Source organism: Idiotropiscis lumnitzeri, chromosome 20 (genome assembly GCF_059441095.1).
Source record: "Idiotropiscis lumnitzeri isolate Australia: NSW breed Sydney's pygmy pipehorse chromosome 20, RoL_Ilum_1.0, whole genome shotgun sequence".
Classification (NCBI taxonomy): domain Eukaryota; kingdom Metazoa; phylum Chordata; class Actinopteri; order Syngnathiformes; family Syngnathidae; genus Idiotropiscis; species Idiotropiscis lumnitzeri.
The window spans coordinates 4,251,215-4,266,838 of record NC_142410.1 but is presented as its reverse complement, the minus strand read 5'-3'; the positions used below and the strand labels follow the sequence as shown (position 1 = coordinate 4,266,838).

General features: G+C 39.6%; 1 protein-coding gene across 6 annotated transcripts in view; it reads left to right on the top strand.

Annotated features, from left to right (window-relative positions):
• The first annotated feature begins 2,053 nt into the window (after positions 1 to 2,053).
• Positions 2,054 to 15,624, top strand: part of rbfox3a (RNA binding fox-1 homolog 3a) — a 286,766-nt gene continuing 273,195 nt past the window's right edge. For 5 of the 6 annotated variants that reach the window (XM_088284866.1, XM_088284868.1, XM_088284864.1 and 2 more), the window contains exon 1: positions 14,689 to 14,847. Coding sequence is in view for 1 of the 6 variants with exons in the window: in XM_088284863.1 (XP_088140989.1) it covers positions 9,938 to 9,967 (30 nt within the window). In the remaining 5 variants the exon portion in view is untranslated. Of the gene's footprint in view, positions 2,358 to 3,885; positions 3,972 to 4,928; positions 5,088 to 9,601; positions 9,817 to 9,903; positions 9,968 to 14,688; positions 14,848 to 15,624 lie in introns of those variants that run through there. The other variant, XM_088284863.1, reaches the window with a different exon arrangement.

The following is a 15,624-nucleotide window of genomic DNA, read 5'->3' as shown; positions in this document are numbered from 1 at the left end:
ACTCTACACTTGAGCCATGCCACTGCTGTGAGTTAGTATTTTGTTTGTGGTTTTTGGCCTCCTTTTGGTGAAACAAAGTCGCAGAGCCATAGCTCAGGTGGCTGTCTTCAAATCTGGAGGTTGTGGGTTTGATTCTCAATGACATTGTGTATGGAATGTGTTATGTGAGAAAAGAGACGTAAGAGCTAACTTAGTAAAACTCTTCTTTTAAAATTTAAAAAACGTCACTATTTTTTTTCCAATTATCACTCCCCGTTTTTTACAGTGAACTTCAAACCATCAAACTCAAGGCCCGGTGACCTCATTTTATGTGGCCTGGGAAGGCGTCAACTTCCTGTTTCTAGCACATTTTCTTCACTTTGAGATATGACGTATTGCCATTTATTTGTTACCAATCCTCTCCTTTTAAAATAAATTGAAGAATTGTTGGACAGGCAATTACTCACTGGCTTCTGACTTCAAAACTGGCTTTCCATCAATTTGTTGTGTGATAACATAAGGTGATCATACATTTATAAGAGTTCACTGTAAAACGGCTCCCCGAGGGAAACCAGAACTACCAAAAATGAGTTTGACACCCCTGACCTAGAGGATTATTCAGTCCCCAAAAGCCATTCCATAAATTTAGCCATTTGTATGTTTAGAATTATGCAATTAATGCTATATGAAAGTGTTTTGATTTTTATTTATTATTTTTTTGTGTGCATGCACGGCAATATCTTTTCATCGCATTATAATATCCTACGGCCCTTCTCTGCTGTTAGCAACTCTGTCACATAGTTATGAGAATGAGAGGGCTAATTACCTGAAATATGAAGACAGAACATGGTCGAGATTTGATGAGCTGCTGCTCATGAAAGTGAATAAAAATAAAATGTATATTTGTTGTTTTATATGAAATGAGCTGTCACATAGTTTGAAACTAAACACAAAAAGCAACCATTATTTTTAATATATCATCAAAATAATGACTAGCCGTTGGGTGCTCTGGATGTATATGCTCTCATTTAATTTTTCCACGCACACACCGAGGAGGAAATTTGGGTGATATGCTGCATGTGTGTCAAACCTTAAGCGTGAGGTGCTGCAAGCGTAAGCGCAAACCCCCCTGAAGACTGGCATAGTCTGAGAGAACAGTACAATAAAATCCTCCTGGCGATGGTGCTTGAACGAATAATAGGCCGGTTGACATGGATTGATTCCAATCTATTGGCAAGCTTGATCAGCACGGCTTTACTACCTCCCTCTGAACACAGCTATCCACAAGGCTGTGGGAAAATCCAAGGCTTGTAAGAGCTACAAGGTTTTATTCACACCCAACTCATACACTGAGGAATGTGTTTGTATTTATCTTATTTTCAATACAGGGACAGCGAATATGCTATTTTTTTCCAGCGATCTCAAGGTGAAGGTGGAATCTGTTACGTGACTGCCAATTCTAATTTTCTTATATATTTTCTTCATAGAAAAGTTAATTAATTCCTTCCAGCCCGCCATCTGTCACTATCATAAAATTGATGTTAACTTTACAGGCGATGTAACATTTCAACATTCTTAAATGTCACGGAAACTTAAAGACAAATTAAATGCTGTTTAATAGAACTAGATGAATCTAAAATGAAGCCATTCAAAAAATCCAACAAATTGTTTGCGGAGTAACACTGATACCTGGTATTTTAGTATTTGATAACTGAAATATCTTTTTCACACTTTCAAACCACACCCAGGCGTCTGCTACATGGTTTTGTCAAAATACCCCAAGAAATACTTGACACAATTATATTAATTTAAAAAAAAGTTGGATTGTGACGTATACACTAAACACTGGAGCCATCTCATTGGTGGAACGTATTCATGCTCCGCCATTGTAAACAATATAATATCGTGTACGCAGGACGTACCAACGAATTTTTGTTTTTATTTTTTTGCCAGTCACAGAGCTGCCAACCGACAGAAATTTATTTTATTTCTTTAAAAAAATATATTTGTAAATTTCTGTCAGTAACATGACTGGCGTTGAACTTTCAACACACCTGGCTCGTCATCAGGCTTAGTGATGAACTGATCGTTTGAATCAGGTGTGTTGGAGGATGGAAAGTAAAGCTAAACTAAAACAGACAGGACAACTCTCGAAGACCGGTGTTGAACACCCTTTGTATGAACGAAACTTTTTTTTTTTCTTTTTTGAGTGACTATTAACTCATTTGGGTGTATTTGTTGGCGACGACACGGCGGAGTGAGCGGACGCAGCCATTAAGAACGACACTGCGCTGTTGACAATTTGCACTAATTGTTTCAAGAGGGGAGAACAACGTTGGAGTTGCCGTTTGGAAAATTCTATTCAGGAGGCGAATGAGGTAAGAAGTTTGGACTAAGTAATAAAATAAACAACAACAACAAGCTCGTTCGCAGTTAGCCTCGACCAAGTATGCGAAACCTTTCAAATGTCTCCCTTGTGTCTTGGTGTTTTTTAAGTCTCCGAAGCCTGAAGTCACGGCTCAGAGTGAGCATCATTTCAGGATTTACCAAATAAAAGCATAGAAAAATATTTCAATAATAAATATTATCACATGACATATATTTCGGAGCACGTAAAAATAGTTTTTGCCTTTCAATGAACAAAATGTAAATTAACTGGAAGTGTCAGGAACGTCCAACATGAAACATTAACGCCACCTAGTGGCTGGAAATTTCTATTCACATTTAGCCCTCAGAAAAATCAATCATCTTTCCATCTCTGAAACATTTATCCTCAATCAAATGTGATCGATTATAGCACTTTTCATGCATTAGAAACGCATCAAAGTTCTTTAGAGAGATAAAACCAATCAATGGGGGAAAAAAATTATGGATTCAATGTTTTATAGTTTAACTTCCAAATACTATGAATTAAAAAATTTGTATCAACGGTATGTCTACATATAAACAAATAGATTTATTATTCTTGTATAAGATGGAATATTTTATGTGTAACCCCATTAGTCCTAACAATTAGAATATGTACACTGCGAAAAGAAAAAAAAACACTTGATTTACACAATAAATGTAATAATATTCCATTTTATTTTTGCTGCACAATTTATTGAGAACAAAATGCAGAGGTTAGCTGATGTTCACTTTTTTAGTGGGGAGTGCTCAATATTTTAGAAGACTCTTCTGCATTGTTTTACATTTTCACTCTTTACTCCCTCCCAGCCGCACCATTTTTCTCACTCTCTCTGACTAACAGATCAGAGATGGGATTATTTTTCAAGGTGTCTGAAGGAGAAATGAAACCTGAGATTTGAAGCTTAACCTTATTTGTAATTTTCATACAAGGAAAAGAAATGAAAAGATGGATTTTACGTCTGTTTCTCTCTCTCTGGGAATATTAAACCCGCGAGTGAGGTTTCACACATTGTATTCTTGTGTCTTCTTAATCCCTTCCCTTGTACAGATCCTTTGCTAAACCTATTGTCGTTGACATGTTTAAAGTACGAGGAAGCACGTGTTTGCTTTTCATTTTGAATAGTATGATCTAGATTTAAGCCCCTGTTGTAGGTTGAAGCTAAGGCAAATGGAACTGGTAAATACAGACCATGATCAGTAGATGCTAAAGAAGCTGTATCACTATATGTACAGATGTCTGTAGTTTATGCATGCTGGAGCTCTTCAATCGGACACTTAAATGAATAATAAGACATCATTAGTTATATCATGAGTAGTGACGTACAAAATCAGCATTATTATTATTGATCATTTGTTTAAGTACAGGATGACATGAGGACCTAGAACAGAACCTCAGGGGATGCCTTGGGATAAAGGTTGCTTATGGCAGCAAGAATGGCATCAGGTGGCCAGTGAAGCAGCATCTAAAAGATTTCTGGTTCTTTGATTTCTCCTAAGACCAAACAGGCACAGGACATAGAAAATTCACTCAAAAATGAAGAGAAATCTGCACCAAAGGACCCTGCAATGCAATCATCAGACAGGTAGATGCTATTCATACAGATGTTCGCATTTTTTTTCATTCGGGTAAAATCTGCAGATATTGACCAGGTGGTTATATGCATGCGAGCAGTCCATTTTGCTAGGCCAAACAGTACAGTATAAGGTCTAGATGTAATAGTGAACTCTGTACTGACCCAGCGTGCCCTGTAAGATATAATCAGGTTCACCTCTTCCTGGCAGCTGATAGGGTGCTGACATGTGTAATTCTCTCTGTCTTTGATCTCTCCCCTAGGACATGACCCAGGGGGAAAAAAATATAACGAGTTCTCTACCTCAGCACATATTTTAGCATATGATTGACAGACAGTACCACTTGGCTGTGATACGCCGTCATCCGACCTGCCTCAATTTATCATGGAAGGCTCGGGTTGAAAATTAATCTTGGCCTGAATGTTAATTGATTCGGGTCACAAGTTGATGGAAATTGTGTCAGACTTTTTTTTTTTTTTTTTGGACCTGGCACGGCATGGTAAATCAGGATGCTCTTGAAAACTGATGAGAATTTGATCAGACCACCGGTATCATACGGAATCGAGTTTGTATCTTAGGCCATCAGTCTGATGTTTCAGCAGTTATGACTGACTTCAACAGTGTCCGCACTTCTTCACAGACAGCCTCTCTGTTTCTGCATATTTGACTTGCTAGACAGAGACCCGACCCGATAGATGGACGACTTTGCAAATGGTCCGTACAGTAAACCCTGACTGTGACAACCCTCCCCCAACTCAGAATACTTTGTCTTCGTCTCTTTCATGTGGTCCTCCCAGTTAGCGTGACATTGACCACCTATCTTTAGAGATTAACCCAAGCCGCTTCCATAAATCCACCATCAGCTTCCAGTTCTCGGCAAAGAACCAGCCAATACCCCTTGCCGCACCTTGAACCTTTCTTCCTTGAGAAATGAGACAAATTGCATAATTCTGGCATTTTTTGAACAGATGGCATCTACTTTCTTCAGCACGTGATTGTACCGCCAGCAGTAGCAGCCTTCTTCCGGCGCTTTTTGGGCAGCACTGAGGATATGAATGTTGCCCTACCTGGAAGCAGGAAGCACCAAGATGTCTCAACTATGCCCAGCCGTGGATGTTTTTGACGGAGTAAGCAGCATGTCGTACACAAACTGCACAAGAAACCTTATCCGCTAGGGCTTCAGCACAGCACAGATCAGACAAAGATGTGCTGCGGTCTAATCCGTGAATCCACATTACTCTTACATGAGATCGCCTTCAACTGTGGACATAGAAAATGTCATATACTCATCAGATTTGTGGCCGGTGGTGATAGCGTTCTTCTTGATTGCAGCCCACAAAGTGCGTGAAATGTGTATGGACCATCGTTCCAGAAGCGAGGCAGCGTCTCACAGAAATCGATTTTTAAAAAGTTTTCCAAACTCCACATGTACTCTGTGTGATAGCGATTTCCATTTCGCCCCCCTTTCCTTCTTTTGCCATTCCATTAATCAGCATTAGCAAACAGTGCAATTAGTTCTGAATGAAAGGAGATTAATTTTTGTGTCTAATTTCTGCATCGGATCCCATTGAGACTGTATGTTTCACACGATGAACCACAAGCATGGCTAGAATCTCAATCTACCATTGTGAAAAGGGTCATATTTGAGCACAGACCTAATTTTCTGACTCAGTGCTTCGGCTTCCAGTGGTATAAATGGGCTGGGTGGTAGCCGTGTACTGATGAAAGGTGGAACACCGAATGTTTATAGTTCCTCACATTATTTTGATACTGTAATAAATGAAGACACCCGTCCAAAAATATCCATGTTATCTACGCATCCCCCAAAAGATCGGCGCACAACTGAAAGAGAGGAATCCCACACAACTCTCTGAACTACCAATATCTTAACTAAAACACAAATTACTTCTATTTTCAAACATCTTGAGTCTACCGTTTCTCAAGAACAATGTGAATCGCAACATCAGGATTCTTCTTTCAGTCCTGTTGGCCCAGAGCAGGGCATAAGGGACATATTTAATGGTGACACAGCTCATTAGATAACAGGGGTCGGACACCTTACCACCTCATCTATGAAATGGACACAAGTGCACTTACAGGGTAGGTGAGGGATCGAGCCTCTTGTTAAATTACGAAGGTATAGCTGAAATATGACTCACCTTGAAGGGTTGCTGGCGTTTTGGGAAGGAAAGAGAGATTAGCGCCAAGCACTTCAAGCATCTGCTGCCATAGATCTCTCTGTTCGTCTCACTCTTGCCGTTTCCCCCGGTTGATGGTACAGCCTTTGAGTGTTTAAAAAAAAAAAAATGTTCACAATAACTTTTGCCCGAGTTTGAGTCAACTTGTCGGCAGATTGGATGCATACATGATTCAATTTGTATTGTTTAGCACAGCGTAAGGACGGTCTAGAGCAATTCTGCTCCTCGAGGTATGTCCAGTATGTTTTCCAACTGTAACATACCTCAAATGATCCGGATCATTATCCAGCTTCTGCAAACCTTGCTGTTCATCTTCTCATTTGAATCAGATGTCTTGCTGTAGGGAGAGATGGAAAAGAAGTCGCACGGGATTGAAGATAATAGTATACAGTACCTATGGTACCTAAATATTCCAGTCAGTCTAAGTAAAGTGTTGAATACAGATTCAATAATAACCACCCTGGCACATCTCTTGCTTGTGCATGAAAATATTCATGTAACCTTAGTACATATGGTCCTTCTCCACCAGATGGTTTCAGCTTTGCATGTTGTCACTCAGCATGACTATTTTTGTCTTTCTGCTATAGATATTGTTATCTTTTTTTTTTGAGGGGTGGTGGGAGGTGTGGTTATCTACTGGAATGTAATGGTGGCAGGAAGACTCACGCCATCCTGTTGAGATAGACTGCCAAATGGAAGTAGTGATCAGACCACCTGGGATAAATTCAATCTCACTCGCTCTTTCTTTTGACCTGCGGCCCAGGTAGAGTCCGCCTGCACGTCTGGATGGTAGCTAGCAACTGTGCTTATAATTCTCCTAAATTATATGAGGTTGTTGGAGCATGGTTGAAGGGTTGAGACACTTGCGGTCCTGATCACTCATACTAATTGATCTGTTAAATGGACATGATTTCTAATTGTTAACTCTGTGGATTGCCAGACATTTTTTGCAGTCACAGATGCTTCATTTACATGGGCTTTGATTATTCAAATGTTTCCAAATGAATAGTATTTTACACTCGGGTCATTTTATACAAACTGTTTTTGAAATTCCCGATCGTGACCATAGATCACAATAAAAACAATACGAAATTCACAATCACATAAAATATGCATTGCATGAACTGAAACAATATTGTCCAGGTGTCTTATTAATATTTTTTCAATTTATTCTCTTGACGTTAAATCGATTGCAAAAGTACCTCTCCATTTGTCTTGGAGGACGTTTTGCTTGGTATCTGGGTTGGCTTCATCTATTATTGCAACAAGGCTTGGTTAGGATTGGTGCATCGCCGAAAAACAATGTGGAGAAAAGAGATTTATTCATCTGATTTAAATTAGAATTTGTCTGTGATATCGGCGAGAAAAGCAGAACTCATACCCTTGGATGTTCAGTATAACGCAGACCCTTGGCAAAGCTTCACTTATGCAACAGCCTACATTGACACGTCGGTGAAAACAATCATCCGTATTGTTTGGCCCGCTTTCTCCCGGATCACTTGCACTTCAGATAAGGGAGATTATCAATTTCCCGTCATCGCCACCTGACATTGGTATGCGTGACGGTACCTGTAATGTGGAGTGCAGGAAAAGTGACATTGCTCCACAGCCGTGCTTCTCCGTCATCACCCTTCCCCTCGGTTAGTGAGTATCAATAACCAGTTAAGACTTTTAGTGGAGATGAAAACAACATGATCTGGGAAAATATTGAATAATCAATAGAAGATAATGCTTTCTGATTACTCGGGTACGTGTTCGGAGAGTCTAAATGGGTGCAAGGCCTTGTAAGCCCCTCAGACCCCCGCAACTCCTCCCTTTTGCTCTTGCTCCTCTGGCAAGGCAAAAAATCTATACCTAGCAAATACAATCTAATTTCTCCCTGCCCTGCCAGTTTAAATAGCCCGCATTAAATTAAGTTGGTTAAAAGAGAAATCGATCTTTTCGGTGGCCATCTCGCTGCTTCGCCTTGCACCGCTGGACTTGTAATCACTGTTGATCCCTGGGAGAAATTAACCCGCAGAAGTTGAGTTATGAGTGTATAGAATAGATCTATGTAAGACAAAAAAAGTGTTTTTTTTTCTTTCTTTTTTTTATGTGAGCAATCAAGCGTCTCTTTAAAATATGTTTAAGCTATGAATTGCTTTATATAATGCCCGACAGCAAATGTGAACAAATCAAATCAACTTACTCAGTTGGAATTCACTTAGTTCCACTGAAATCCAGTTGAGTCATCTTTTGTTCATCATTTCATTCGCTCTCCTCTCATACTGGCTGACGCGCTACGTGTCCACACTACTCTGTGTCTCTCTCTCTCTGCTCTTTTGCCCCTCCACCATCCTTTTAAACACTCATTACCTCTCTACTCTATCTTTGCTCTCCAAACACTGTGTAGGATCGCAGATCAATACAAGTTTGTGAAGTGATTCCATTCTTAGAGTAGCGCTCTCTCTTTCCCCTTCTTATTTCTTTTCAGACCAGAACACAGAAGCCAAAGGATTTTTTTTTTTAACCCCCCCCCCCTGCCCCCATCTTTCTGTTGTGAAGACATTTTGTTCACATTTATCTTTTCTACGCGAGATAGATTATTAGCCCATACAGATTGTTGGAAGTCACGGAGGATAAAAATCATTTTCAGCAATAATGAAAACATTGGCATTTGACATTATAGATCTTTGGAAAAATTCCAACAAAACTTTCAGAGAGGTCAAAGGGTCATCATGTCTTGAAAAGGTCAATGTAAAGGTATGTGAACTCTGAGCTAGGACTATGAGTTTTCCTGACAAACAGTTTGATTATTTGCATTGGCAAGTGATGCTGGAGGTCCATTTTATCCGGGTGATGCGTTTTGCTCCTGAATAAACACACAAACAAAGCAAAGAAAAGCAAATGGAATATGGATGACACAATTAAATATTTAGTGTTTTGGACCTTTTGGTTGTTTGTGCATTTATATGTCAGTTTCATTTGATGTTGCCCCGAGAATAATTTTGTTCTGCACACTTGATTTGGTTTGCTTTCAGATTTTTAACCTAGCCTGTGATTTTGCTTTTTTTTAAAGGTTTTAATAATCATTAAGTGGAGATAGTGTAGTTTTCACTAGTGACACTTTTTCACATTTGTTCCTTGGAAATGAGTACTGTGTGTTTGTAACACTTATTGAATGTTAAAGTGGCTTCTGTTGGTTTTTCCATCTCCATTGTGGTGAAAAGAAGTTTCTGCAACCAGCAGTATAATCCCTGACAAGAGCAAAAATCAAAAGTGTAAATCTGCGTCGTCCTGCTATTCTCTTTAGCCACAATCTAAACAATACTCCACATTTTAATGTGTAGCGGATGTGATAATTGAGGGTTGTGCCAACTGTGCACAGCAGTTTGACTGTACCTTTACGTATGGAACAGAGTATCAATTCAACTCAACTTTTATTTATATCGTTCTTTCCGCAGACATGAGACATTGAGTCGCACCAAGAAATATCAGAGGCACCTACGCTTGCTGAAGGAGGGGGACTCTTGTTGAGCCACAACCGCTGACGTGCAGTCATTATCAGTTTGCCATGTAAAGACAAACAAGGAGCTCGGTACACAAACTTCAGTACCACAAAATAATGCTACGCCAGGCGGCAAGGGGGAATCTCCAAAAACATCTACTAACATTGCCGGTAAGCATGCCGTGACATAAAAGTCAGGTCTCTGACACTACAATCTTTAATATGAAGACTCATGCATGTGTATTTTCCCCTGTTTAGGAAGCCGGGGCCTATACCAGCTGACGTGCCGGAAATGCAGGCGATGCTGAGGATTTGTCATAAGGTAATTGCTGTGCACTCGCAACCATTCACACTCACGTTGACACCTATGGACACTAATTGGGAAGCAATTAAGCTAATATTGTCGTGACCTCTTTCTTGTTATGGTAACCAACATTGTTTTTTTTTTTTTTGTGCATCGTTAAATGTTGTTTCCAATATTGTGTTGCTTCTTTGTTGAAATGGAATAACCATGAGTTATTGTCAATTAAAAACGCATCAAATGGCGAAGATCCTGACAGGATATTCACTTGGAGAATATTACCTAGCAAACAAACCATCACCGGTATTATAAACACTCACTTTCATTTACCAGCTGGCACCACTCCAACTTTTAAACAACACATTTTTCCCAGCAGCATAGAAGCAAATTGCATTTATTTGATAAAGCGCACGCATTGACTACACTTTCCTCTGGGTGCAATTGATGCAATGTGAAGGTAGCATTTTGAATCCTAAAAATAATAATATCAAAACATACATCCCTAAGGGGATCAACAATGCAATTTTCTTGTGCTACGGCGAATTGCCCCTTATGACTCCCACTACCTTTTCTCATTCTAAGATGGGAGATATGATGAGCTAATTAGCAGTTATCAATGCTTAATTAAAAAGTGTTTCTTAAGTAGAATAATTGTGGGAAGGTTCTAGAATTCCCCCACCCCCAATCCTCCACCTGCCTTCTCAGGTAGATATGAGATTGCAATGGGTGGACACAGAGAGATCTAACAGTTGCTTAAGATAAACTACTCATGCATAATTTATTTATAAACTGAATCACATGACTGTAAAATATACAATAGTTAAGATGTAACGCTGACTGAAACACTACGTCAAAGCCAAAATGGGCGTGTAGCTGCAATGATTTTTGTTGAACGCTCAGATTAGTTTGAGGCAGAGATTTTTCATTCACTTTGGGTTCCTCTTACGTGCTACATTTAAACACAATGAGAGGAGCCTCTTCAATTGGTTGGCTGTGTTCACGCACACATTGCCGCAAACCTCCCTTTTTTAAATTCGTCACGCTGTGCTTGTTCATACTGGTCTGTGAAAATACCAAAACCTGGTCTAGCCCCAGCCCTGTACAGAATTAGACAACACCTTGCTCCACACTTGCACTGGGCATCAAAAAGGAGCTCTGTCTTACCTGTACTCTGTCTTCATAAAGAAAATAGACCAATAATGATATTATCGACCAGCTGAACTAACCTGTATGTATGAATGTGGTCTTGGTCCTTGATATTAGCACTGCAAGTACTCTCATTGAAACTGAGAAAAGTATTTTTTTAATGACTTTTGAAATATAGCTATCATTATGAATAACAATAATAACTATGTATCAATTTATTTTTAAAACGAAAATTACACTACGTACTGTTTTCTTTATTGCTAACGCCCCATTCAAAACCAAAGAGTTCTACACAAATCGGCGGTGAGGCAAAATCGGGATTCGAGTTGGTGTGCAAAAGCAATCAACTAATCATAATTTTCCAACTCGGATCAGAAGGAATCTTAGACTATCATACTACTGTATTCAGCGATTCTATTAAAAGCTGCTACGGCGTAAAAAAAAATTGCCTGTGTTTATGGTTGATGCAAATCAAGGCTCTGTTTGGCGATTAGTCCACTGCATGTGCCACATGAACGGATCTGTACACTAATTGAAGTATTGTGTAGGAAGTTCTGGGAACTGTTTTAAATTGAGAAAAAACATGCATGATGTCTTGCCCTTCAGATGTTTGCGTTTCTGTACAGCCTACACTGAACCATGCAAGTCTTGTTTTTTTTTGTTTTTTTTGTCTAGGCGCAGTTAATAATGTATATCCTCTATACACGTAGAGGATGACGGATGTCCTTTTGACTTGTTTTTAGTGGCTTTGATTGAATAGCAGCATCTTGTTTCCAGTAGAACAAATGAGTTTCAGTAGCCACCACCATCGGGCTTGCCCTGAAATGAGGTACTTTTATTAGCTGTCTCTCCAGGGAGTAAATAGAAGTTTGGTGAGTGAGAAAATGTGGGGGTGGAGGGACTGGAGAATCGTTGTCATATCTTGGCTAGATTGAGGCTCGAGCTAAGTAGAAACCGAACACAAGGTAGTCATGATAAAAATATTGCACCCCAGTAGTTTCCTAAAGGGTGAATAGGTGTTTGCCCAACTAGTCTACATGGGCTTAAATGAAAATTCTTGGCCCGGAAGTGCAAACCAAAAATGAGAAAACCAAGACCAGATTTCTGCATTTTGCTAAAATTGTCTATGGCTATTTTTGTACTGCAGGCCAATTCGAAATTTTGGGTCAATTTTTTTTTCATATCAATGTGGACAATACATTAGAGATTTTCTTTTCTTCCCACAATTGACACCCCTCCAGGCCCCAATCTCATCAGAGAAATGTATCAAATGGGTTAGATATTAAACAACCATTCACATCCTGCGTTGCAATTGCCAAATGAGACGTGCTATATCACATGACAAAATTTCTTTCACCTCTGCATTTCCTTCGGTCTGGGTCATTTTGATACACTCACTTTCCCAAAATTATCAGAGGATGCAAATGGTTCTCTGGAAAGTGACATTTGTTTTCTCCACTAACTCTTCCAATTCCATCAGTCTGATCTTCATTTTTGTGCTTGTGGTGCTCTACCAAATTTTCCACAGTGTAAACTAACAGCGCTTTTAAATCCAGCTGTCTCGACCACTTTTACTCTGTTGACGGCAGCCTGCAAAATAGTGAGCTATAATATAGAACATTAAAGTGTGCCAGCTATCTGGGATTTTAGTGTCAATGGACATTGTGTTGAGTTGAATTTGGAAGTGGTTATGATCTTCTTTTCTTTTAGTCAGTAACACAGCTCTGATGTTGCATTCCCAGACAGAACTGCGTATTTAAATTTTGAGTTTCCGGTTCTAATGTATTTCCGATTATAATTATTACTCATTCACTCTTGCACTGTTATTTTCTGACATTACACGGCGTGGAGTTAAATCATTTGTGTTTAGATGTACGTTCCCTCGTCAAATTTGGCTTTAATCCATAAGATTAAACTAATTTGGACAAAAAGATGGAGGAACAAGAGCAAAAAAAAAAAGTGAGAAGTAATAAATAAGGCGGACAGAATTAAAATGAGAGTGTGACAGAAAGAGGGATGAAGGTATCACCGGAGCACTTTAAAGAGCTCTCAGCTATTTCCCATTTTCACTAATAATAAATGGGGCTTCATTATTTAGTTGTGTATGCTGCAAGTTCCACTGCAACCTCCTTACCGACTTATCAAGATGCTATTCTCACATTTACTAATCGAGGAGAGAGAGAGGGACCCTGTTTGAAAAATGTAATTTGTGTGAGGGCATCTACATGGCGTGCCGAGTGTGTGTGTGTGTGTGTGTGTTCGGGTGTTTGTGATAAAATTTACTGTATGCGCGTGTTTGTATGCCTACTTTGCCAAGGGAGATGATTATCTATTTACAGATGCCACCCACAAAATCCCAAGAACCTTTACTGTGGAGGCTGGATGAGCGAGCAAATCAGAAAAAGCGCAAGGAAGAGAGACTAAGATATGTCGCTAGTATTTTATGAGTATATATGATCTATTTGTCCTCGTTCTCTTGTATTTATTTATTCAGTCGTTTGCGTCCTTTGAAGAATATGGACCTTTCATAATCACCGGCCACTCATGCAATCCAGCTGTGGCCTTCATGATTCATTTTATGTGTCCATTATACCATTTTAATGTCAAAACCGACAAACGCGGAATTACAGACTGTGTTACTTTTCTAATAATTCAAAAGGCTTTTTCTTAGTCAGTGTAAAGCAGCTGCAAAGGACACACTGGTCACTTATTGCGGAGGGAGGGAGTAACCCTTTGTTGTTTATTCAGTCTATAAATATTATGTTCATATTGATTAGATATGCCAATTTATAGCATTGCACCTTGCCCCATAATTATGTTCTCAGTAAGACTTGGCCACATGCAATATAGTGAAAAATGTTAATTAACAGAGCATATATTTTTATATTAATCGATGATTAAAAAGACTTGTTCATTGCGGACCTCATATGTATGTAAAATCAAGTCTATATTTTTATATACTCTCACATGGAAGCTGCAAGGCTGTAATTTACTTCTGGGAAAAAAAAAAGACAAAAATGGACATGCCTTACATATTTTTCACGGGACTGCGACGATTAGCATCTCCGTCATAACAGCACTCCGTGATTCCCGCCACAGTTATTTATTTTTTTTAAGCGTTCACCTTTGACAGTTAAGCTATAATATTTTCTAACGTTTACCACCCTGTGTTCGAAAAGTGCGACTGTTCATGAACCAAGTCGAACAATCAAATCTTGCTGTCGGCTAGTGTCGTTTTATAAAAATAGCAGAAAAGTGCTGTATGGCTGATGAAAAGCTCGAGAAAATCAAACCACACACTTTGCAGCATAGAAGTACATCGATGCCTTATATTTGTTCCTTACTTAGCCGTATAACATCCAGAACTTCACCTGCACCGTTCCCTATAAGCTGTATAGGTTAACTCTCCTCCCACAGTGAATGAGTATCCCGACAGTAGTTTGTGCACTCAGCCCACACTGAATGCATCCCCACACTCGTGCCTCCACACATTGCTCAGCATCCTTCTCCTCCCTCTCATATCCCCTCCTCCTCCTACTGTATGTCCCTCGCTCTCACTCTCTCTCTGTCTCCATCTCAGTGTTGCTCAGAGCAGTTGTTCGGCAGAGCAGAATTACATTGCTCGGTGTGCAATTTTCTGTGGCGCGTGTGCCCACAGCAGCGATTGTAGTAAACTCACAGAAAAAAGGGACAGACGGCAAATGTAAATGAGGCAGGACTGCACGGACTGAGAGAAGGCAACACTCGTGATTATTGTAAGTACTCCACTGCGCGCTATTCTCTGTTCAGTTACTATTGAGGAGCCGTTCCCGAACTAAATGACCTCAACATTGTACTGGCTGGAGAACGGCAATTCCGACAAAGTGCATGGGAAGGGCGCAGCATCACTTTGTAATTGTTGTCTGGAGTTTCTCTGTGTTGCTCAAAATGAAGTCGCGAGTCATTGCTTAGTTTTCCAGTGTGACTTTTTTGTTTGGGTGAATGTGTAACTTAAGGTTACTCGAAACGCATCGCTTTACTGCACTTGTTTCCCCGCAGTATTCATTTTTCATTTCATTTCTAAAATTTTTTTTTTGCCTGGATTATAGAGAAACAAAATCTTGAACTCATATGTTCTAGTTTCCACTTTTCCCATGGAGTGCAAGTCGTGCGGATTGTTGTTGATAGCAGTGACGTTGCTGAAAACGGGCGGAAAAAAAAGTTGAATTATGCATTCTTCCCTTTCTCGTTTTTTTTTTTTTTGTCTACCACCACTGCTAACTGTGTTGTGGACGCCACAAAATATATTTAAGGCGTGCGTCAACGCCCAACTTAATTCTCATTTGGTGATCATGCTGTCACCTTTGCGACTTCTGTGAATGTTTTACAATTCCTGCCAGTTGTACTGCTCCCATGTCAGTTCGTTATGCACTGAAATATTCCGTTCTCCAGAGTAAAAACAAATTGCGGCGTTAAAGCATATTATGCCGCTTCCAAAATCAAGTAGAAAAGCTCCGGCTTGAAAAGTCATCTAAATGCAGATGCTTTCAATA